The sequence below is a fragment of the Pangasianodon hypophthalmus genome, chromosome 20 (assembly GCF_027358585.1).
Source record: "Pangasianodon hypophthalmus isolate fPanHyp1 chromosome 20, fPanHyp1.pri, whole genome shotgun sequence".
In the NCBI taxonomy this organism is placed as follows: domain Eukaryota; kingdom Metazoa; phylum Chordata; class Actinopteri; order Siluriformes; family Pangasiidae; genus Pangasianodon; species Pangasianodon hypophthalmus.
Genome location: NC_069729.1, coordinates 8,854,752 through 8,880,930, shown reverse-complemented (window position 1 = coordinate 8,880,930; position 26,179 = coordinate 8,854,752). Strand labels below are relative to the sequence as shown.

General features: G+C 38.0%; 1 protein-coding gene across 1 annotated transcript in view; it reads left to right on the top strand.

The window, feature by feature from the left end:
- dvl1b (dishevelled segment polarity protein 1b) overlaps positions 1-24,676 on the top strand; it is a 74,760-nt gene extending 50,084 nt beyond the window's left edge. Inside the window, exons 2-15 of the mRNA XM_053227149.1 lie at positions 817-886; positions 2,284-2,405; positions 6,698-6,807; positions 12,789-12,927; positions 14,054-14,147; positions 15,516-15,585; positions 15,667-15,806; positions 16,650-16,726; positions 16,827-16,894; positions 17,126-17,203; positions 17,289-17,423; positions 17,538-17,705; positions 18,247-18,480; positions 22,962-24,676. Of these exons, the coding sequence (XP_053083124.1) occupies positions 817-886; positions 2,284-2,405; positions 6,698-6,807; positions 12,789-12,927; positions 14,054-14,147; positions 15,516-15,585; positions 15,667-15,806; positions 16,650-16,726; positions 16,827-16,894; positions 17,126-17,203; positions 17,289-17,423; positions 17,538-17,705; positions 18,247-18,480; positions 22,962-23,416 (1,960 nt within the window). The 3' untranslated portion in view covers positions 23,417-24,676. The remainder of the gene's footprint in view (positions 1-816; positions 887-2,283; positions 2,406-6,697; positions 6,808-12,788; positions 12,928-14,053; positions 14,148-15,515; positions 15,586-15,666; positions 15,807-16,649; positions 16,727-16,826; positions 16,895-17,125; positions 17,204-17,288; positions 17,424-17,537; positions 17,706-18,246; positions 18,481-22,961) is intronic.
- Positions 24,677-26,179: the final 1,503 nt, after the last annotated feature.

The following is a 26,179-nucleotide window of genomic DNA, read 5'->3' as shown; positions in this document are numbered from 1 at the left end:
TCTTGGTTTTCTTAGTCACTCCCTCTTAACTAAAGAAATACAAAGGGCACTGAAGCATGAAACCTTTATGCGAAGCAGGATCACCTGAATATTTGTCAGGTCGTGTGATGAGCAACAGAGCAGATTGAGAGGGTGCCATCATAGTAGCCCGAATAGGTGCCAGAGTGCAAGAGAGTTGTGCTGGCTGGGCATTGATCATAGCAATCTGCTGCTGTTGCTCACTGATGAGGCAGCTTTGGGAGGCCAGAGCCTGTCGCCACTTTTGGAAACCTGCTGCCTCCATTTGCAGGTGAAGTATTCTGTCAGGCAGCGGAGGCAGTGACAGTTGCAGGTTAAGAGTCATGCTGAGATGGCTCGATATGTTTTTCTAACAGTTTAATAAAAGTTTAATATTCAATGAAAGTGCAGGAGTAACAAAATATAAAACCTTTTTTTTTTTTTTTAAATATTTTTTAATTTAAAATTGTTCTCCAATTCTGAAATGATCCAAATGTGTGCTCTTGTTTTCAGTGAATTTTCATTAAGCGAGTGACATTAAAGTCACTTTAGCATATTGTGCCTCTATCCCAGTTACTGGCTTCATTGTAAATTCTGTTACAGTTTACCATCAACCTTTTTCTTCTTTTTCCTCCTTCCCTCTCTCTGTTAATTTTATTTTTTCTCTCTCAAGAGATATGTGCTGAGCTCTTGTTATCTCACAGGAGAAAAGAGAAAAGTGCTGCTCATCTCTCTCTGTCACAGCTGTCACTCAACATTTCTTATTACTCACACAGTGAATGTTTATGGTGATGTAATGTTTGTGTCTGTCTCAATCAGGGTTGTTAAAGAAGAAATCTCAGACAACAATGCCAAACTGCCTTGCTTCAATGGGAGAGTGGTGTCATGGGTAAGCAGAAATATTAGTCTTGTGTAGCATCTAATATAACAGATTAATGCCACCTTTCTTATGCGGTGGGATTATAGCTTTTAGTGGGTAGTAGATTCCCAGCAAACTGGATAAAAATGCACTGATACCTTTCGCCAGTTTATCAGAGCAATTTAACAAAAACTAACACAACCACCACTAGTCAACTAATTGACGACTTTTTTGAATTACTGGTCAAGTAAAAAAAAAGTAATAGTTTGCAAACCCTAATATGTAATAAAATGAAACCATTTTTGCACTATGGTGAAGTAACTATTTAATGAAAAAGCATGGGCTACTACTTCATTAGCGTGGCGTGGTGGCAGAGCAGGTGGAATTGATTGGATTGATCCTGGTTTCTGTGGTCAAGTTAATTAGAGCTATACTTGTGAGGAACTGATTTTTTTAAATCCTCGAACTCGGGCTCTCACACTCTTGCTACTAAATTTATGTATGCAACTCATATTTTGTTTTCATTCTAAACACTAAAACTCTCTCTATCTATCTACATGTATCAGTCTGTCTCTCCATTTACCTTTCTCCTATTCTATCTATCTATCTATCTATCTATCTATCTATCTATCTCTCTCTCTCTCTATATATATATATGTATGTATGTATGTATATATATTATTTATGCTCTTCTAAGCAGAACTTTCAAAGCAATTCAAAGCAATTCTACAAGTATTGGTACCCTACCTATCTATCTATTTATATAATCAACTCTATAAGCATTGGTACCCTATCTATCTCTCTAATCAACTCTACCACTCTACTCTATCAAATAAACTCTATCTATCTATCTATCCAACTCTAGAAGTATTGGCACCCTATCTATCTGTCTATCTATCCATCTAATCAACTCTAGAAGTATTGGCACCCTATCTATATCTGTATGTATATATATATATATATATATACTGGCTTAACTTTACCTATCTAGTTTTACTTTGTTTTTTTTCATTTCTGTGAATACTGAACGCTAATTAACCCTGATTAGGTATGAGCATTCATCAACTGTGAACGATTTAATTAAGAAATTAGATTGATAGCTAATTAAAATTCACTTCTTTTTTGGTTTGTTTTGACAAAATGTTGCTTTTGGCAGATTTGGCAACCCTGTTTTTAACACAATGTGATCACAAGTGGTCAGTGGAGATGTATTCGAGACATGTTAATATACCAGGTCTCATTGGCTATCCCTTGTGACTTGTGATCCACTTGTGATCAACCAAGACAGATGTTAATACCAAGTCTGAACAGAACCTTAGACTACAAATGTAAATGCTTGTGGATAAAGTCTTACAGAATACAATCCAACTGCACAATGCACTAATTGATCAGGTATAAACATCTTTGTGTGTGTGTGTTTTCTTCAGCTTGTACTGGCTGAAAGCTCTCACACTGATGGGATGTCAGTGTGTACAGACGGCCACACTGACCTTCCTCCATCCCTAGAGAGAACAAGGGGCATTGGAGACTCCAGACCCCCCTCATTCCAGTAAGTGTACTTCAGGTAGTCTGTGCACACATACACACACACACACACACACACACACACACACACACACACACACACACACATACATTCACTCACTCAGAGCTCAGAGGAATGGTTTAATAGTGCTATACCTCTACCTAAACTCAACCACAGTAGCAAAAAAAAAAACATTGGGCCTCATTTATTAGCTGGATAAGAACAAATTTATTTGTAAATTATTCATATGAGCATTTACACAAGAAATTTGGTATTTCTGAAAAACTTTTTTTATCCTATTTGTGCTCCTGAATGTGTAAATTTACACATAAGAAGACTAACTTACATAAATCTTGATTGATTCGCTTCAAATAATAAAAACCACAATGAGGTACTGCACTTTTATATATGGATTATGCTGTCAACATTAAATAGCTTGTGTATTATAGTATACACACAAATTTAATGAAATGCAGTTGTTTCATATTAATGGCATTATCTAAAGAAATAATAAATACTAAATAGGAAAAAATAAAGAAAGCATGCCAATATGTCCATAAATCAAAGTCATTCAATTGAGAATGCTGTATATGCATGAGGGCGGGCTGTAAGAGTTCAGCATATAATGCAGTTCTGTTTGCCATGGCATCTTCCTTTAATGCTTTGCAACACTTTATTAGAGCCAGTGACTTTCTTTTCACGTCATCAGGGAGGATGTGAGGTTTTTACTAGCTAAAGAGTTGCAGAGACACTATTTAACATGTTGCAAAGATGAGGAGATATTGATAAAGCACTATTAAAAAGGGAAGCATTCTCGATCTATAAATGCCAAGCAAGATTTCATCAGTGTGTAGTCATTTTATCACACTTTCCTTTCTATATAAAGGTTCCAGAACATCATGTGACAGCAATTAATAATAGTTTCCTCAAACAACACCTGGATTTAAAACACTTCTTATTCCCAGTGAACTCCACCTTATCTGTGGAGTTAACTTAACCCGTAAATAGGTTACATATCCTGGATAATACAATCATTTGTCTGTGGAAGAGCAATGATTGGGTGGGCTTAATTTCAGAGGCAAACATTGAAGAGGGCTTGCCCAGGTCATGTGACTCTGATTCTTGAGCACCCTGGCACCAACACATCATCTTTTCAAAAACAGCATGGAGGCATACAGCGACAAGTCCACTGATTTGGCAGTAAATGTTAATTAAAAAAAAAAAATAGGTGTACAATATTTTAAAGATCTATGAAAATAATGTTTTTAAAGATGATATTATATGATTAAATTGAAAAATAATGAATTCCATGTTCAGAGTTAATCTGACATTAAATGTCTGTATCCCTGGTTATATATTTCCCAAATAGGGTAAAAAAAAGGAATGATCACAAATGGAGATATATAAACTTTTAAGTCTTGTACTGTACAAAAATCAGTACAATTAATTTATATTAGTCACAAGATGAAATTTATGCTATTGAATTACAAACATCAACGTTGTAAATTTAGAAAAAAGTGATTTGATCACAGCACTGGGCCTCATTTACAAAGCTGGATTTATGAATTTATTATTTACGAATCTGTTCATAGGAGCATTTACACATGAAATTTGGTATTCATGAAAATCCCATAAATTTGGAAAAATGTTTGTATCCTACTCATCCAACTGAGTGTGTGTAAATTTACACATAAAAAGATTTCCTAATGTAAACCTCGGCTGATCAGCTTCAAATCATTCCATTTACATGTAGTACTGCACTTGTATATACAAATTATGCTGTCAAGATTAAATAGCTTGTATTTCACTATACATACAAATTTAACGAAAATCTTGGGAAACGCAGTCATTTTCTATTAATCAGATTAATTAAAAATTATTAAACATTAAAAAATTAAAGCAAAGTGAGATAAATCCATAAATTAAAACACATAAGACTAGTCATTCAATTAAGAAGACATGCCACTGAAAAAAGGAGGATGGGGGGCTGCAATGGTTCAACATATAATTTGGTTCCATTTACTATGGCATCTTCTTTTAATGCTGTACAACACATCATTAGATCCATTGATAAGTGACCGATAAGTGACTGGTCTGGTATATCTCCATCTACAGCGTGCCATATATGCCCAAGTGTCCAGCAGACCAACATCAGGCTTCCTACGAAGCATAACGGGGAGGGCACATTAGTGTGTGTTGCTGAGTTGCTTTGAATTAAAAAAAATAAATACATTTTTAAATAACCAGTTTCCCTGTGTGCTTGGTGTCCACGATCACCTGAGTATGACAAATACAGAAAAAAAAAAAACTTTACACAAATGGTGTATTCCAGACTTTGTTTTTGAACAGAGTTAATTGCAGTAATTGTTGCTGATAGAAATGAGGCAGTTCTTTCATCCAACATATAAAAGCAAAGTCAGGGAGCCAAAATGGAAAAAGAAGAGAGGGGGAAAAAGTAAGTATTGGAACAAAATTTTGGAAGAATTTGAAGTATTTACACTGTGACCAGTGATCCATAATGTGTCACCCAGAAGAGGACAGGTTCTCTTTTGAGTCTGGTTTCTTCCTTATATCTTCTTAAAGAGTTTTCCTACAGCTGATCCTGGCTTGTGCATTAAAGATCTGGGTCTCTATTCTTCAAGTCTCCCAGAATTACTCACAAGATTCCTACAGCTCAGACCTGGGATTTAAATTATCAAACTATGTATGCTGTATTAATGATCACCTCAAACAGTGGATCTAAAATGTCTGCATACTCCTGTTAAAATTGCAGGTGTTTGTGATGTAAAGAAATGAAACCAAGCTACAGAAAATCATGCCAGAAATTTCCCCTCTGTAATGTGATACAACAACCAACAAAATTCAAGTGAAAAACAAATAAAAAATATTTTAGGGGAAACAAGAAAAAGAAAAACTGACAATAACCTGGTTGCACAGGTGTGTACACCCTTTTATAATCGGGCATGTGACTATGCTCAGAAGTACAGTATCAAAAGTAATTATCATACAGCTGTCACATGGCAAATAAAGATCAGCTGTTTCTGTAAGATTTTCTTAACATCTTCTTGGGTTCATCTGACTGCTGAAGCCTTGGTCCACAAAGAGCTTACAAATCATGAACAGTATCTCATTGTCAAAAGATATTGATCAGGAGAGGGGTACAAAAGAATTTCCAAAATGCTATACCATGGAACACCATGAAGGCCATCATCAACAGGTGGAGAAAATGGGGTACCACAGTGACATTACCAAGAGCAGCATGTGCCTCCCAATTTGACGAAAGTACAAGCAGAAACCTTACCAGGGAAAACAAAAACAAGACAGTTTATCACCCAAAGAACACCATACCCAGTTAATTATGGTTGTGGAAGCATCGTGCTATGGGGCTGCTTCTCTTCAGCTCAGACTGGAGCTGTACTCAAGATAGAGGGAATCAATCCAAATGCCAATCTATTTTGGCACACAACCTGCAGGCCTCTATTAGACAGATGAAGAAAAATATCGTGCTGACCGGTACACAGTTTAAAGTGAACCTAGTGATACTAGAGTACAAGTAGCTGAAATAGTGTAAACAGTAGCTGAAATAGTGTAAACAAGATTAATTTATTGCTGAACACTCAGATCCCCTTTGGAATTAAGTTTTTTTTTTTTTTTTTTTTTTAAATTGTATATTTTTGGTATCAATTTGTTCATCTACTACAGCCTTTACTTTGCTTATACAGCTGATGAATAACATCCTTCTACATACCATATATTATATTGGATTATAATTATTAACTATGCCTACATTTCTGATGTCCACACTTAGTGGGCAGATTTGGACGGACGTCTTTTCCTAGCTGTACAGGCGAAGTGTCTAATATAAAATGGGGTCTGAATTTCTACAGTTTCTCCTGGTCTGCCACAACCCAAAGAAAATTGCAGTGTGCCGAACAGACAGAGACATTTATTATCATATGGTATGACCTATTTTCCGCAGTGCAACATGGGTAATTATAGATGGAGGTTTTTTAAAGGTCAGAGCAGTATGCGCTTGGTTTGTCTGTGTTTGTGTGTATGTCTGAAACACCGATTGATGGATCATCAGAGCTCTTGCTGCTTCTCATGGCAGGTAGATTTCTCACCTTGCTCAAGTTTCCACAAAGCCTGTGACACACACACACTGTGGCCCAAGGGATTTGTTTCTGGAGCAGCGTCATGATTCTGTGTAACACAACTACAATATATTGGGTTTTTTCTCCTCATAGAAATGCAGGTGTAAAGAGTTGTTACAGCAGTTGGCATCTGCATCAAGTGCCTATGTATATGTTTTGCAGTGCAAAAACAGTAAGCAGTAGGGATGACCCTGACATGGAGATGAGTGAGTCCCTTCTCAGCCACCATAGAGAGAGGGAGCAAGAGAGAGCCAGATGGAGAAAAGAAGAATGTGAGTACTGCTGAGATACAATTGGGTGGCAAATGAAAGGAGAAAAAAAAGTGTTTTAGTAATGTGCTGTGCCAACACAAGCTGTACAGCAGCAAACGTTTAGGAAAGCAGTGCTGAACTTTATGTGAATGAAGTGTCTGGCAAGAGCTTCACACAAGGAAAGATTCACTATAACCAAATCCAGATAAATGTGAAAGAAACACCCACCGACAACAAGCAGAGAGAGGTCGTGTGGTGACATGCAGCCATATGGGCAAGTGGACATGACTGTCCACAATCTGCCATAGGTATTTCATTTGGATTAATATCTGGTGACTGCAAAGGCCACAGCATATGATTTACATAAGTTTCATACATTAATCATAGTCATTAAACTATTCAGTGAGCCCTTGTGCCCTGTGGATCCTGGAAGAGACCAGTCCCATCAGGATAGAAATCCTAGTTTTATCGCAGGATAAGGATGATCGGATTTGCGGTGATTCTAAAAGTACAAGTAAACCCATACAGTGGCAGCAAAATTCCCTCCACAGCATAACAGAGATACACTGGCCTTTCCTTAATTTATCATCTGTCTGTATATAACATATAACATTCTCACAAAAACAAACTGAACATAAATATTATTGTCATATTTATTCTGACATAACTGAAAAAGGCCTATTATACAAGATTCTGTATCATGGGATGGCATATGGAGACCCTGTCATGGTATCAGATGGGTGTTTCCACTGCAAAAAAATTATATCTTAGCAAGTAAAAATTCAGCTAATGTAAAGTTAAAATTAAAAGTAAAAGCAAGTAAAAATTCAGCTATTTCTAGATTTTTTTTTTCAAGCATAGAATTGTCTTATTCCATTGGCAGATAATTCGTTAATACCAAGCATTTATTTCTAGAAAGAAGTAAAATTATCTGCCAATAAAATAACACAATTTCAGGCTTAAAATTTAGAAATATGTCTAGAAATAGGCCTAATGGTCTTATATCTCATAATGAGAAATATTATCTAACGTTCCCTTTATTCAATATATCCTAACTTGCTAAGATATCATTTTTTTGCAGTGTGGGAAATGTTCATGGCTTGATCACATTCTGAGTAGTAGGGCAAATATTTATAGAGTTTTTTTTTAAATAAGATGTATTTGTCAATATAGACAAATATATTCATCTTATGGCACTAATAGATGGGCCAGTATGATATAAGCATACTATTATCTTTAAAACAAGATATAAATTGAATACCAAACAGTTAGTGATGTGTTGGTCCATAGCTGAATTTTAACACAATATTTCAAACAAACACACCTTTCAAGGTACAATTTATAAGGAACACTATACTAATACTGGGTAGAATCCTGCTTTGCTCTCAGAACAGCCTTAATTCTTCATGGCATGGATTTCACAAGGTATTGGAAGCATTCTTTTGAGATTCTAGTCCATGTTGACACTATTTGTCACCTACACACATCTCCCGTTCTACCAGATCTCAAAAGTGATCTATTGGAATCAGACCTGGTGAGTGGGGAGTCTGCTGACGTACACTGAGTTCATTGTAATGTTCATGGAACCAGTTTGAGATGATGCTATATATAGGCATTATAAGATGGGTAAACTGTGGTCAAGGAATGCACATGGTCAGCAGCAATACTCAAATAGGCTATGGCATTCAAAGAATGTTCAATTAGTATTAATTGGCCTAATGTTTACAAGAGAACTTTCCCCACACCATTACACCACCAGCTGCATGGGTTCATACTGTTGAGCCAAATTCTGACCCTGCATTCCGCATTTTGCAGCAGAAAGTAAGATTTGTCAGACTGTGAAAATCACAGTCACCTTTTCCCCCATTCTGATGTATGATGTAAACATTAACTGAGGTTCTTTACCTGTATCTGCATTATTTTATGCATTGTATTGCTGCCACATGATTGGCTGATTGGATTTGAATGATTGAACAGGACTTCCTACATGGCCATGAGTGAATATGTACATTTATTATATCTTGGGAAATTAGTTTTTTAACAGTTCATTTGTATACATGCCAGTGTCTATGTAGATTTGTGAAAGGCTACATGGCAGAAATGGAGTCTACATCTAAAGGCTATGCTGTTTGTTTTCTTCTAGCCTTCACTAGCATAGACCTGCCCTTAAAATTGGCATGCGACTGTGTATTTAATTCTTGCCACTGCTACCTCACTGGCCCTTCAGACTGGAAAGACTATATTTTTACACAGAGCGACCCTGTCCCCTGCCAGTATGGATCCCATCCATAGTCAAAGGTAGCATCACAGTAGCATAAACCTTCAGCTTATTTTCGGCTCCTACACAGTATGTGACAACCACTATCCATGAATCTCCACTGATCAAAACATTTTAGTTCCAATTCTTCATTACCTGATATATCACTTCTGGTGTCTTCTCAATAAGCACACATATGGAAGTTCACAAAGACAAATAAAAAACCCATAGATGTCAGTACATACTACTGTGTTTCAGTAACATGTAATTGAACACAATCCCTCATCCTCCACAGTTATTTCTTCTCTCTCTCTCTCTCTCTCTCTCTCTCTCTCTCGCTCGCTGTCTCGTATCTTACTGTAATTCATCTGTGGGTATTGTGACTGTACTGCAAGCTTCACCCTTGGGCTCCATTAGTTCCCAGGGATCATTAATCAGTATGGCTTAATTAGACCTGAGAAATGACCAGCACAAACTGGAGACCATAGCAGTTATGATGGCACTGTGCTCAGAGATTTAATGAGAGCAAACAGCAAGGGGTTTCTTTGTGCTGATTCTAAAATGTAATGGGAAATCCAGTTTTTGTGTAATGATAGTTTTGTGCAATATATTATATGTACTTGTAATATTAATAGGCCCACTAATAATAATAATAATAATAATAATAATAATAATAATAATAAATTCCCATTAGTCACATTTTCAGTTATTGTCTGAAAACCTCCCTCTTAGTAAACAGTAACTCCAGTAAGAAAATGTTTACCCTGTTTAATTCGGTTAATTAGGTTGTATAGGGTCGGATACTGTATTTATTATGCGGTCGCTCTCTAACATCACGCAGATGCTCGTTCATTCACCCTGGATGATCGTTATAATTCTCATATCACATTAAGAATACAAACACGGAGATCGAAATAGCTCCGTGCTAATTGTCTCCGAGGCGCGGCAGTGATGAATGGGGGTGCGCGCCGTCGAGCACAATGGAGAGGGTGCGCAGATAATGCGCGCTCTCGCGCGACTGGCAAGCGAGCGCGCTACCGCGTGCCTGATAGTTCGTTAAACAGCTGAGGACAGTTGAGGCTGAGCTCCGCACCTGAGGTAAAAATAACTGCATCGGGTTTAATGCTATGTTCCCCTGTGATGCTTGATTATGTTGTTGTTAGTTGTGTCATCTTTAAATTTATGTAACTAATTGGTATGAGAAAATTGTAGACTTGGAGTTATCCTTAGTTAAACATATTTGTCATCTTGGAATTCATTTAACGAAATGTCCAGTAATAGAGCTTGAGGTATTTTACAGGTATTATATTGTCACAGGTGATAAAATGGATCCTATCAATTTAACCATTGCACAGGACTTGGTTGTTGGCATTAGTGAATATTACCAACAGTTAAATAATTAAATAACTCTTCCTTTTAAAAATTATTGCAGCATGCTAAAGGATTTTTGAATTTGTCTTTGTCTCATAGGACATTTGTTACTGATGAAACTACTTCTACCTCTCTGTTTTTAAGCCACAATCCATCATTGCCTTTTTGACCTCAATTAGAATGAGATTTTTTAATCAACCCTTATTTCAGCTAGATATGGGCAGATTGGATATTCTTTATATCCTAACGTATGCTACACTGCAGTGCTGTTCCTCTAAATGTGTTCACAAATATCTCTTTATTCGATCTCTTTTTTTGCATTTGCAGCATCACTTGGTAATGAACTGCCATCCATGCCTGATGTGTATATTAGTACTCAAGTTAAATTGCCAGAGAAATGTTGCCTGGCTTGTATTTGCTGCATAAACTGAATATCACAATATCTGGACATTCAGATCAGATATACTTTATTTGTCCTGGTGAGGGAAATTTGTTTTGAGCATACATGTGCAGCTGCGTAACAAGACAAACACACTGACAACATTCATACATTAATGTCATCCATATTAGAGTTCAACAGTTCCGTGGCCAAAGGGACAAAATAGTTCTTGCAGTGGATGTATCTAAACCTTGGAGTGTGGAAACATTGACCAGATGGGAGTAGTTCAAATTCTGAATATGAGATGTGAGCTGGGTCCAGAGTCATTTTCCTTGCCGGTTTGAGAACAGTTTAGTTGAACATGGACTAAAGGGAAGGGTGGTCACTCACCCCAACCACCTTCATTGCTGTGCACACCAGAAGGTTCAGCTGAGACTTGAGGGTAACTGTCAGATTAACAAACCAAGCAGATCTGCCATACAGAAAGATAGATTCAATGAAGGCATGATAAAACATCAGCATAACCATCTGAGCCACTCCAAAAAGCCTAAGCCTATGGAGGAAGTACATTTTTTGCTGTACTTTTTGACGCAGGTTATCAACATGCACATCCCACAATAGGCTATTATCAGTAAGTACTTGTATGAGGCAACCTGTCTAATAGGCTCTTTGTCAGTCACGATGAGTGAGTGGTTGCCCACTGACTTGGGATCAAAAACCATTTCCTCTGTTTTCTTGACGTTAACTACAAGACTATGTTCTTTACGCCATGTGACAAAGTTGGCAATCTCTGTCCTTATACACACCTGAGGGGTGCCAGTGTTAATGGACCGGGACTCAGAAAGGGTCTGATTAAACCTAACCTGTTGAGTTCTACTAGGAAGAAATGAGTGAAACCACTTGATACTGTGTGAGTTGATAGACATGCTATTGAGTATGGAGAGCATGAGGTGTGGCTGCAAGGTGTTAAACACAGAGCTCAAATCTAGGAAGAGCAGCCTGGCATAAGCCTTAGGAACCCTAGATGTTTTACAATGCCATGCACCACAGTAAGGTTGGCATCATCAGTGCCTCTGTTGTTTTGATAGGCAAACTTATAGGTGGTCCTTTACCTCTTCCTTAAGCTTCCACACCATCATCCTCTCCAATATCAAGGAGGAATATTTTGTTTTCTGAGAATTCACGTTTCATAGAGAAAGACTGAATTGAAATATGTATACTCAACTTTATATTCCTCAATGCCTGCTCTCTACTAACAGTTCCCTTTTTCAATTTTCCCCTTCATGTTTATGCTCTTTACTCTGTTTAACCCCATCTGTCTTTCTGTTGTTCCTTATTGCTCAGCCCTTTACTTCTTCTCTCCATCCATGAGGTGTCAAGCAAACTTGAATGCAAATCACTGGAGATCAGAGCATGCATGTTTCCTGGTGCGTTGAGAATGTGGTTCTCAGGTAAACCGTGGAACTGATAAGCTTGTACAGGCATACGAGTTATAAAGAAGGACTGTGTAAGACTGTGAGAGGACAGAATGGCCAGCCCAGCTATGCTAGATTGCTTCAGCTTTCCCAGGAAAGTACACATGCAGCCCAACTCCCTGCGTTGGCTTCGACTGACTCAGGTCTTCCAGCCAATCCGCTGCCACCCTGAGGCTCAACCATGCCTAAAACCATGTATGTTACCAACACAGTTTAATTCTCCTTCACTGGATATAGTACCACATGCGTTGTGATCAAGCCATGAATTTAATAATCATATTTGCACCCAGATTGTTTGCAGGATTATTTCACAATTTATTATTAACATTTAACATTTATTATTAACATTTCTGTTCTGAGGTACAGTGTATTATATTATGTCCACATACCTGTTAAACTTTTACTGGTCATAGTCTTACTATCAGGCAAAAGCCTACAAGCTCTCTGACATACCAAAAATCACACTCACACTCTGATTTGTGGGCATGTGTTATGTGTGTGTGTGTGTGGTTGTGCTCAGTCCCATGTATGAACGGTCATTCCAAACTTGAAGGGGTTGTGAGAGACACAGCTATTGTGTGTGACAACACCTCCATGATGAGCAGCGAGTTGGAGCCCAGCTCCTTTATTGACAGTGAGGAGGATGAGAACGCCAGCAGGTTAGTGTTTTAAAATATGCATATGACAAATGTGCATACAGAAATCAGCCATAACATTAAAACCACCTGCCTAATATTGTGTAGGTCCCACTTGTGCTGCCAAAACAGCTCTGACCCATTGAGGCATGGACTCCGCCTCTGAAGGTGTGCTTTGGTATCTGGCACCAAGGTGTTAGCAGCAGATTCCTTAAGTCCTGTAAGTTGCGCGGTGGGGCCGCCGTGGATCGGACTTGTTTGTCCAGCACATCCCACGGATGCTCGATCGGATTGAGATCTGGGGAATTTGGAGGCAAAGTAAACACCTTGAACTCTTTGTCAGTTTCCTCAAATCATTCCTAAAAAAAATTTGCAGAGTGTCAGGGCACATTATCCTGATGAAATAGGCCACTGCCATTAGGGAATACCCTTGTCATGAAGGGTATAACAATGTAACAATGTTTAGGTAGGTGGTACATGTCAAAGTAACATCCACATGAATGCCAGGAACCAAGATTTCCCAGCAGAACATTGCCCAGAGCATCACACTGCCTCCGCTGACTTGTCTTCCCATAGTGCATCCAGCCGTCCACATGATATAAAAGAAAACATGATTCATCAGACCAGGCCACCTTCTTCTTGCTCCATGGTCAAGTTCTGATGCTCGCATGCCCATTGTTGGACAGGGGTCAGCATGGGCGCTCTGACTGGTCTGCGACTATACAGCCCCATATGCAGCAAGCTGTGATGCACTTTGTGTTCTGACACCTTTCTATCATATCCAACATAAACTTTTTCAGCAATTTGTACTACAGTATCTCTTTTGTGGTTCAAGACCTGCCGTTTTGCAGATGCTCTGACCCAGTTGTCTAGCCAGCACAATTTGGTCCTTGTCAAAGTTGCTCAGATCCTTATGCTTGCCCATTTTTCCTGCTTCCAACACAACAAATTTGAGAACTGACTGTTCACTTGCTGCCTGCTATATCCTACCCCTTGACAGGTGCCATTGTAATGAGATAATCAAAGTTATTCATTTCACCTGTCAGTGGTTTTAATGTTATGGCTGATTGGTGTATACTTTTTATTAGCAGTGCTTTCAATCTTTTTTATAAACAACCAATCTGTATCCATCTATGTATATCTGATTCAGACTGAGCAGTGCCACAGAGCAACACTCCTCTTCACATTTAATGAGAAGGCACAAGCGCAGACGCAGGCGACACAAAGTTCCCAGGATTGACAGAGTAAGGCTGTGTGTAGATACGTGTATTCATTGGTAGGCCAATCACAATTATGATATTTTGGCTAATTAATGATTAATTGCAATTAATGATTTAATTTTCTTTTATGTTGACACTATACTGCTTATTAACAAATAACACAGAGAATTTTGAACTTAGAATTTTGTCTGCCTTTTAGACTGTAAAAATGTGCAGGCAAGACATGATACAATAATAACTTAAATATAGTCCTCTACGAAAGTATTGGAACGGCAAGGCCGATTCTTTTCTTTTTGCTGTACACTGAAGACAGGGGTTTGAAATCAAAAGATGAACATGAGACTATAGGAATAGTCTCGTGATATGTATATCTACATGTGTTAAGCATCTTAGACCATGGCACCTTTGGTGGCAGACCACCCAATTTTCTAGGTAAGCAAAAGTATTGGAACAGATAATCTTAAAATAAATTAAAGTAAGTAACACTATTTAGTTGCATATCCCTTGCTTGCAATAACTGCATCAAGACAGTGACCCACTAACATCACCAAACAGTTGCATTCTCTTTTTGCGATGCTTTTCCAGTCTTGTACTGCAGCTTCTTTCAGTTGTTATTTGTTTTGTTCAGTCTCCTCTTCTGGAGGTGAAATGCATGCTTAGTTGGTTAAGGTGTGGTGATTGACATGGCCAGTCTGAAACCTCCCATTTTTTTCCCCCTGATGAAGTCCAGTTGAATGGTGGATTGTTATACCTTTACCCCTGTCCTGTGGCGGTTGTTAGTGATGTCACTGACTGTTGTTTTTGAGTTTTTCTTCACAGCTCTCACAGTGTTTGTCATCAACTGCTGTTGTTTTCCTTGGCAATGTCAATGTCTGGTTGTTAGTACACCAGTGGTTTCTTTCTTTTTCAGGACATTGTTGTATTGGCTGTACCCAATGCTTGTGCAATGGTTCAATTTTGCCTCTTTTCTGAGCCTCAAAATGGCTTGCTTTTCTCTGATAGACAGCTCTCTGGTCTTTGTGTTGCTTTAACCTTTTTAACAATAAATGCAGTCTTCACAGGTGAAACCCAGGGCTCAAACCAAGAGTAGACATTCAGAGCTATTAATTGTTTAAGCAATCAATCTAACAGGGCACACTTGAGTGGCAAGAAACACCTGTCAGTCACATGTTCCAATATTTTTTGATCACTTGAATAATTGCTGGGTGTAAACAAAAGGTGACACATCTAAATGTAAATATCAGGAAATGAAATCTGAAATTCTGATATCATCTCATATTCATAATTGCAATTAGGCTAGTATGTAGTCTTTGTGTCAGGCCTATTTATTGTTTGCATTAGTTAAGTATGATATACATCTAAGTTTCGGAGCATCTTGTTTTCCTTCCACAGTCGCCCTCATTCAGCAGCATCACAGATTCAATTGTGAGCCTCAACATTATCACAGTTACACTCAATATGGGTAAGAGCCATATATAACATAATTGAAAGCTCCACTATTCTCCACATGACGAACTCTTACTTTATTATCCTTTGCATATAGAGAAGTATAACTTCCTAGGCATCAGCATCATGGGGCAGTGTAATGACCGTGGTGATGGAGGCATCTATATCGGCTCCATCATGAAAGGAGGAGCAGTGGCAGCAGATGGAAGAATAGAACCCGGAGATATGCTACTGCAGGTGACACACCTCTGTTATTTTGTTGTTTTCTCTTTTGTAGAACTCTAGTCAATATAATGCCTTTTGGTTTGTACATGTGATACTTTATGCTTTGGCATCAATGAATGACCTTTGGTTGACTATTTTACACAGCTGCAATCCATAGTAGTCTCAAAAGCCTATATAGTGAAAATTCTTTAATTATTTAACATTGTACTTAGCAGATAAACTTGGTTCAGAATTGTTGGTAACTTTTTTATTGGTTTAAAAAGTTACGGAAAATGCCTTTGTGAATAACTTTACCAAGTGTGACACAAATTCTGGAACTGACTACCTAAATCATATTTCACAATGTAGAACAACAGATTTGCTGGCAAAAATCGAGTTGTGTCCCATTCCAAATGCTTTATCCACAAAGCAGTTTAAAATATTAGACTGGCACCTGGCCATGTTAATGTGTTAAAGTGAATAGACACTGCAGGATCATGATGTTTTTACCTCTTTATCAGTTTTAGAGGATATAATACTAGGCAGCACCCCCAGCCATGGAATGCCTACAGCAATTTGGTACTCTGAATGTTAGAGACATCATGGATCCATTGACTATTAGCTTTTTTTTTTTCTCATATTATGTTACTGGATAAAACTCCCAAGTGCTGTTGAGATGTGAATTTTGCCCAGAGGCATTTGGCATATCTCCAGATTGGACAAAGGCAGTGCACAGATTGGACAAATAGTAGAACACAATCATCTTTAAGATACTTTTGGATGTTATCAATAGTGAAAATATTTTACAAACACTGTTTGATTGTATTGCCTGTTCTGTCATTTGTGGCTGACCATGACTATTGGTCTGACTTGCAGGTGAATGATGTAAACTTTGAGAATATGACCAATGATGATGCAGTGAGAATCCTCAGGGAGATTGTCTCCAAGTCTGGGTAATTGCAGAGAACTGGCTTTAAAATGAAAATTTATGCATTTAGTCATAGTAGTCATGTGTAACTGTGACATGACTGAATGTTAGCCTCTCTCCAGCAGCCCAATTAGCCTCACTGTTGCCAAGTGCTGGGACCCTTCCCCTCGCAGCTACTTCACCATACCCAGAGGTCAGCATGTGTATACACGCACACACACACGCACACACACACACACGCACGGTTCACCTGTGTACGCATGTTGCATCTATTTGTCTAGGAAAGGATTCTGCACAGTGATGGATATACAATATGTTAAAATAATTGCATTGTGCTGTACAGTTGGCTTCACATGTACCTCAGGCTAAGTACTTAATTATCTCTGATTGAAACGTGGCCCTGTTTGGCTTCCATCATTCTTAGCTGAACCTGTACGACCAATTGATCCTGCAGCCTGGATATCTCATACTACTGCACTTACAGGAACATACCCTCAGTACGGTATGTCTTTTTCTGTTTGTTGCTTCTTTATCATTGCTTGTTTCAACTTTCTCCCTTTAAAACTGACTGTCCGTGGGCTTTGCAGGATTTGATGATCTCCCACTAATGGCTGGGAAAACAGAAATGGCCACCCTTGTGAAGGTGATGCAGCTCTCGGACTCAGGCCTAGAAATAAGGGACAGGATGTGGCTAAAAATTACCATTGCCAATGCTGTTATAGGTAACTCTTAGCTGTGCATACTGCTTTTAAGGTTAAATTGCTGTGGCATGCATAATTCAGCCATGCATGTTTATTTGTGTGGGTTTTCTTGTGTGCCTACATCTCCTCTTTTAGGTGCTGATGTTGTGGATTGGTTGTACTCACGGGTGGAGGGCTTTAAAGATAGACGTGATGCCAGGAAATACGCCAGCAACATGCTGAAGCATGGCTACCTAAGACACACTGTCAACAAGATCACTTTTTCAGAGCAGTGTTACTACACGTTTGGAGACCTTTGCCAAAGTGATACACACACCTCAGGACATTTTTAATTGCAGACAGGGAATTGTTTAAATCAAATGAGTTTTAATACATTTAATGAGACAGTCACGTATATTGTTCATGTTGTCACCCCTTTTTTTGTTGTCGTTGTTGTTTATTTTCATCTTTCTTATCCACATACATTATTATAGTTCAGTTTGTATTTAAACTTTCTTCTTCAACTTCAACTGGGTTCCTCTAGAAGTGATTTTAACACACCAAATATATCTTCAAACAATATTAAAGGAAATAGGCGAAACTACTTCATGTTTGACAGTTCCTAATTTTAATCACTAATACTTAATTGAATATTTCATGTTACTTTTGCTGTAAGGCTATCCAAAATATAGGCATCTTGTTAATCAATTTTAGTAATTCCTTCAATTTTCCACCTTTTTACGTTCATATTCCAATATGGCATAAATAGAACATATGGGTTAAATAGTTAATGGTGATCAAAATGGAGTTCTGCATTCACACAGAAATTTTGTTCTAATTCAAGACTTATTGATAACCTTTTTAGACATGGCCTCCCTGAATCTCAATGAAAGTTCGATTGGTGGTGGTGGTGGTGGTGGTGGTGGTTCAGAGCAGGACTCTCTGGCTCTTCTTCCTCTTTCCACAAACCCATGCCCAATGGGAGGTCAGCTGTTCCCATATCCACCATTTTCTTCAGTGCTCTGTGGCTTTCCCCCAGTATACTCTGAGCCAAGCAACAGTTTTCACAGTGGCAGTGGCAGCAGTCAGCACAGCGAGGGTGAGTGCAGTTCTAATTAAAATCAGACAAGTTTTATCCATCTAATGAAGTTTTGGGGGAAAAAAACTCTGCAAGGTTTACTGTAATATAGGGGAGGGATAGTGACCACTGTTCTAAAGCTCCTGATAAAGTAGAGATGATTATTGATTTCTAGACTGTAATTGCTCTCAAAGCTATGGAATTATACTACTTATTTTGCTCCAAAGTATTATTTGTATAGCAACCTGGAAAAACCCTTCACATAGTCAAATTTTCTACTATATACAGTTCTGAAAATTAAAATGTTTTCCTGAGCTGAAATGTGTTTCTCTTTTGCATGTCCCTCAACCAGACTTAAGGATATAGCATTTTAAAGTCTGGTTACCCCCAAAAGTGAAAACAGAGAAAATTGCATGATTTAAAGATTCCATTCCATTTCCACTGAAGGAAGCCCACCTACCTCCATATTTATGGAGAATTGTACAATGGATATAAAAAGTCTACATGCCCCTGTTAAAATGGCAGGTTTTTGTGGAGTAAAAGAATGAAACTAAGATAAATCATGTTTTTTTCCCACCTTTAATGTGCAATTGCAAAGTATACAAATAAATTGAAAAACAATCAGAAAAAAAGAAAAATAAATAACTCACAATAACCTAGTTGCATAAGTGTGCATACCCCTAAACTAATACTTTGTTAAAGAGTCTCAGCATGGCACATCTTGACTTGGCAAAATTTTCCCACTCTTTCTTGCAAAAACATTCTAGATCCATCAAATTCAATTCAATTCAATTTTATTTTTATAATATTTTTAACAATGGACACCACCACCATGCTTCACCGTGAGTATGGTGTTCTTTTGTTGATTTTTGCTTTTTTTGCGCCAAACATACCTTTGAAATTATGGAATTATTGTACCTTTTGGAATTGGTCTCATCAGACAATAACACATTTTGCAACATGGTGTGGGGTGATTTAGTTGGGATTGGATGTTTTTTTTTTTTTTTGAGAAAGGGCTTCTGTCTAGCCACCCTACCCTATAGCTGAGACGTAAAGAATATGAGAGATTGTTGTCACATGCAGGGAGTAATCAGTACTTGTCAGATATTCCTGCAGCTCCATTAATGTTGCTATTGGTCTCTTGGCAGCCTCACTGGTAAGTTTTTATCTTGTCCTTTTGTAAATTTTGGAGGGACGTCCTGTTCTTGGTAAAGTCACTGTAGTGCTCCATTTTCTCCACTTGTTGATATGGCCTTCATGGTATTCCATGGTACATCTAATGTTTTGGAATTTTTTTGTACCCCTGTCCTGGTTGATTCCTTTCGACATCGAGACCTTGTGCAGGCTTTGACAGTTCTTTGCAGACCATAGCTTCAGCAGTCAGCTGGTCTTTATTTGGGGTCAATCTGAAAACATTTGTTGATGACAGTCGTATGACAATAACATTTGAACATGAGATTAAATGTGATTGGTTCATTCTGAACATAGCCACATCCGCAATTATAAAATGGTGTACACATTTATGCAACAAGGTTATTGTAACTTTTTATTTTTCCTATTTTTCCCTAAAATGTTTTTGATTGTTTTTAACTTTTTATACATTGTAATTTCACATTGAGGGTTTCACATTGAGGCCATTTTAAAAGGGGTGTGTGGGCTTTTATATCCACCATACTTTTACATTTGGGAAATGAGTTATCAGCATCATCCACATCCGTCTCTCTTAGATCATCTGAGGTAAAGGTCACTCCCAGCATATAAACACGAGCCTCATCGTTGTTTTCTCACTCAACTGATCTCTGCACTAACATCAGTACGGAAATAGTCGCTCATTAATACAGTCTGTTCTGATAGCTACATTTCTTGTTATTAATGTCTTTTATTAGGTTATTTAAACATTTTTAAAACATTGCCTGCTGTCATCGCTATAGAGTGTGTAAGCACTCTCCTTCTGCATCACAAACTGAATTGATTGCTATTGAACTATCTAAAAACTTGATCATAAAGAAATAACACTTAGTTAGCAAGGTTTTATACCTCGTCAGACTGCATTTACTGCTCTTTTGGTAAACTGGCTACTTAACCAACATGATCTTCGCTCAGATTTTCATGTACTTTTGTTAAAATATATTTGTTTTCTTAAAGTAGGGATGTCAAAGTATATTACTAGCAGAAAAACAATTTGGTCAAATTTATCAATTTTGGCTGTTTTCCAGAATTCAGTAAAAGCAATCTTTGACAGGTTTTTGCTGCTCACCACACATTTTTTCAGATGGCTTCATCTACTGTAATATCAAAAAAGGATCAACTAAGATAAAAAGGCCACTGCTTTGTTGGTTTCCTCAGCAGCATTTTTAACCTGTCCTATTAAAGCTATGATGTTATGTAGCACTGCAAGGTCACCAGAGGGCTGAACACAGAGACTAGAAGGCAGGGGTGAGAGAAATATACTCTTTATTTTAATATCTTGTTTTACCATATCTTGCTGTCCTTGAGAGTGGCTGCTGGTCCCTTTTATACTCTCCAGGCTTCTGCAGGAGGGTAGAGAGCTCCCACTGCAATCATTGGCTGCCAGCTGAGTCGAGTTTCTCCGGCCCGCCTTGCAGCCACGTGTTCTCATGCTGTTCAAAACACTTGTGGTGCTGAACTGGCGCTGTCTGTTCAGCACCATGGCGGTAGTTGTGTGAGGAGCACTGTGTGTCTTTTGTGCATGGACTGCTGGCCCGCCGTCACAGTTGCATAGACAATACTTAACAGGAGTTTTAAAATTCTCATGAAAATTTATGCTATTTAATGTTCTATAGGTGGCCTTTAATAACAATACTAACTTACACATTTCCTGAGCACAACCATTTCATTCCCATTGACCTTCACATTTTTCATACTAATCACTCTATTTTGTTGTAGTTGCCAGTGCTCTATTACATTAGTGCATTTCCTTCATAGTAGTTACTATCATGACATACTGGTCAACTTATAAAGCTTAATGTATGGGGCACCCCAGAATATAGGAGTGTATTTAAAGCAGAGAGACGGTGATTGATGATGCCTACTTGTTAGTAAGATTGAGCTTGGAATGGTAGTTATGGTGGGTCCAATACTGTTTGATTTCTATACTTTGCTATTACATAGATTTTTCCATTACTGGCTTTTCCAAGAATATCTGAAGTATATGAGGTGTACTTATTATATGTAATTTATATCTCAGTACATTGGCACTAATACTTAATCACTAATAGAAAGCTTCATTTGGACAAACAAGTGCACTGTAAAACAAAGATTCAAGTATTGTTCCTGTGATTTGCCCAGTGTAAAAAACTTCAGTTGGATGGCACTGGACAGCCCTGGGTTTAGTAGGTAGTGGTTCTGTGTAACTGTGCTAATCCTCTGTTTCTGTTGGGCAGTGGCAGACTGATGGAGGAGGTAATCCCAATGCAGGGATTTCCAGTAAGGCAGCCTCCTTCCTCTCTCCTCCTTTTTCTCTTTCTCCTTCTCTATTTTGTAAGGTCATGCTTCCCAACATAACACAGGAACCTCTGTTGCTTTGAGCATATCTCTGTTTCTGACATGTTGTAATGGTGTGCTATTATAGTGAAGGCAACCACATGCCTCAAAGGAACTGATTGACACAAAAAAATTAACACAATATTACTTCGCTGAAGACCTCAGTATTACTTTACTGAAGACCTCTAAAAGAATGTTGTTTTTCATATTTTACATAAACATAGTCCATCTTTCAGTTATAAATATGCATAGTCATTGTTGTGCTTCTTCAGTGATAGATTTTTTGTAAAACATGAACAAGAAATAGGCATTAAACAGGAATAATTCAAACTCAGCTCCAAATCTTGCTTCTTTACATGGCCATAACTAATTTGCCGTTACATTTAGCTATGATTTATATGTTTGAGTTTGTGAGAACATATAAATGTGAGTGTTCATGAGGGCAGTTGTCAGGTTGTGAAATGTAAAGTACACGTAATGTTGCTAGCCAAATCATCTTGCTAGTTGCAGTAACTGAAGTACCCCTAGCTAATGAATTTCTAATGTACGCTTTCTCAGAAATGTAAGAGAGAAAAGGAGGATGATCAGTTTATATAAAAATGGAAGTATGACATAAAAGAAATTAACAGTTGGTGTAGTACACATTAGGCACTATATTAACCATGAAATGGGTCACATTTCTGCAACATGGATCTCACTAAAGTTTTGATCCTGGTTACAGTCCTGATTCTTTATATTGCAAAGTAGTTGTGTCATGAAGCTAAACATGGACTACTAAATGTATGCAAAGTATAGGCTGTTTGCAACCTTTTTGACAGGTATAACTATGGAGAACATTCCATACTCCAAATGCACATTGCTTGTTTGCAACATAATCAGTCACACTGAAAAGCTTGAAACTTATTTGATCAGTCTATTTCACAATTTCATGTAGATGGCCTACCCTAACAAAAAAAGCATTTGCAGAGATTCTGAATGTGTTTTCCCCTCTCTTTCAGGCAGTAGTTCTAACCCTGAGAGAAGCAGGCACCCAACACTTCAGGAAAAAGACTGCAAGTCAATGGGCAGCGAATCCGAAAAAGGGACTCAAGGTGTAGGTAGGTGGGGAGACCGCTCAGGCAGTCACTTGAGTCACCACAGCCACACGTTCTCCAAACAAAGCCACACCCACTCTCACCGAAGCCATGCACCCTCCCAACACAGCCATGCTTCTTTTTCTTACAGTCATGCCTCCTCTTCCAGGCAAAGTCATGACCCATCATATGGACCCCCAGGCCTGCCTCCTCCCTACAGTCTAGGCAGATTTATTCCCAAAGGGGCTCTTAACAGTGGGCCCCCAGGTGCCCCACCTCTCTCAGAACTTGCTGTTTTCCCACTAGAGCTCATGGCTAGTCATGAGTCCTTCCAGCATGCTATGGGAAACCCCTGTGAATTTTTCAGTGACATCATGTGACACATTATGTCAGTGAAACATTTTTACTTCATATGTTTGCTGTTCTCATTCAGCGGGACCTACTTTCTACCTGGGCAGCAAATGTTGCTCAAATTTCTCTACTGTACAGGATTTATAGAGGATTTATTATATTAAGAGTTGTATTGCATATTTATGGGATAATCACATATAATAAGCAGGGAAAACAAAGTCCAAACTAAAGTGTTAGGACCAATGATTATATATATGAGTGGACAAAATAGCACTATACACTCTCATTGTGTGTTTTTGAAGTCTTTTTGGGTTCAAAATGGGAGTCTTGATATTACAGAAATTGGAGCTAGAGTTTGTGTGATAGAGACTTGGAGCTGGACAGCAGTGCGTCCGCCTTTCACTCTGCCCATACAATTTTATGTGCATGTTCACTATAATTTATTGGAAATATATGGTTCTTCAGCTCACTTAAAGAATATATATGGTTATTTATTTTAACATTGTCAGGAGAAGACTTCAGAGCTTTGAGTCTGGCTTAGGTTTTGCTAGTGAGCTGACAATATCCATCATTTTAATCAAAATAATATAAGTAACAAATGTAAGGTACCAACTGAAAATAGCAGTCAACATTTACACTCAAGACAAAGTACTTTTTGAAAAAAAAAAAAAACAAAAACAAAAACCTCTGTTCACCATGATTTTCATCTAGCTCTGACACCTGCAATAAGTTACGTGTTCTTGTATGCTCTGCTTCTTCTGCAGTTTGTTTTAAAAGGAGAGACTGGCTAACATTACCAAGATATTTCAAGTGTTATACAGATCATACAGGCAATAAATTATTATGAAACTGAGCTAGTGTTAGCTGCTTTGGGATATGCCATCACTTCATCAACTCACATTGATTTGTTAGTTATAATATCAACGAGATAGTTTAGACATCAAAATGAGCAACATTCTGGAAAACTCCAAAGAACTCCCAAAGAACTGAGTGTCTGTTAGAACAGTTTACAGCAGAACAATACATGGCTCATAGAGGGCCTCAGAGACATTTCAGCTTCACTTTTGACTCCCTGTCACAATGTCCACTCATATATACTGTCATAGGAAGAAGAAAGTACACAGCAGAGGGTGATCTTATTGTCTTCTAGTCTGTCAATGTGACTGCAGCTGCAATATGCTGCCCTAGGAGACATTACTGATAGAAACAAAAGCACATACAAGTTGGTTTGATATCTATTCAAAAATTAACAATATGTCTGACATTCAGAATTAGTAGGTTAATTTGTATTTATAAACAGATTACTATATCAGTAGAAGCAGAAGTAACTGCTTAGTAAATGACTAACCCCAGTGTATTTCTTTTGGACTGGACTAGCCTAAACAAACTCCTGTCCTAACTAATGACTGTACAGTAATGGGATACAGAAAGTACACCCTCCTTAAATTCTACGTTTTTATTTATCAGGGCCTAAATAATAATTGTGTGGTCCTCACCACTTCTAAAAAAAATAAATAAATAAAAAATTTAAAAAATAACCTCAGGTGACAGCAAAAAAAAAAAAAAAAAAAAAAAAAATTAATTTAAAAAAAAAAAAAACAGATTTCAGTGTAATAATTTTTTCACAAAAAGTAGACCAAAATTCAGAAACCAAGTGGGAAAAAATAAGTACACTCTATAATTCAGTAACATGTAGAACCATGTTTGGCAGCAATAACTTGAAGTAAGTGTTTATCAGTCTCTCCCATCATTTTGGAGAAATTTTGGCTCACTCTTCTTTACAGAATTGCTTCAGTTCATTAATATTTAAGGGCATTTGTTTATGCACAGCTCTGTTAAGATCCCGCCACAGCATCTCAACGGGGTTGAGGTCTGGACTTTGGCTTGGCCATTCCAACACCTTGAATTTTTTCTTCTTTAGCCATTCAGATGTCGATTTGTTAGTGTGCTTGGGATCATTGTCCTGTGCATGATCCAATTTCGGCCCAGTTTAAGCTGCTGGACAGATGGCTTCACGTTTCTCTCAAGAATATTCTGGTATAAAGTAGAGTTCATCATGGTCTCAATTACTGCAAGTTTCCCAAGTTCTGTTGCTGAAAAACAAGCCCAAATCATCAGACCTCCACCACCAGGCTTGACAGTTCGTATGAGGTATTTGTGTTGATAACGCTCTGTTTGGTATTTGCCATTCATGGCAATGTCATGGAATTGTTCCAGAACATTTTTGGTTTGTTCAGAAGCAATTTTGCAACCTTAAGTCAAACTGCCATATTCTTTTTGGTAAAAAGGGTTTTTTTCCTAGCCACTCTTCTATGAAAGCCATACTTGTTCACTCTTTTTCTGATTGTGCTGTCATGAACATTTAATGAACATAAACATTTAATGTGCTTACAGAGGCCTGTAGGTCACATGATGTAGCTCTTGGGTTTTTCTTCATATCTCTGAGAATTAAACTGCCTGACCTTGGACTGAATTTGCTGGGACATCCACTCCTGGGAAGATTGGCAACTGACTTGAAGGCTGTCCATTTGTAAACAGTCCTTTGAACTGTAAAATGGTGAATTTCAAATTGTTTGGCGTTGGCCTTATAACCATTCCCAGATTGATGAGCAGCAACAATTGCTTCTCTGAGGCCATGGCTGATGTACTTTCTTTTGGCTTGATGTAGACACACCTGAGCGCTCCAGAACATCAAACTGCCAAAAGTTCTGCTTTTATAGAGGTAGTCCCACTTCTTGATGATTAACTAATCTTGTGCATTTCATTAGCACCTGGCTGCTAATTACTCTCTA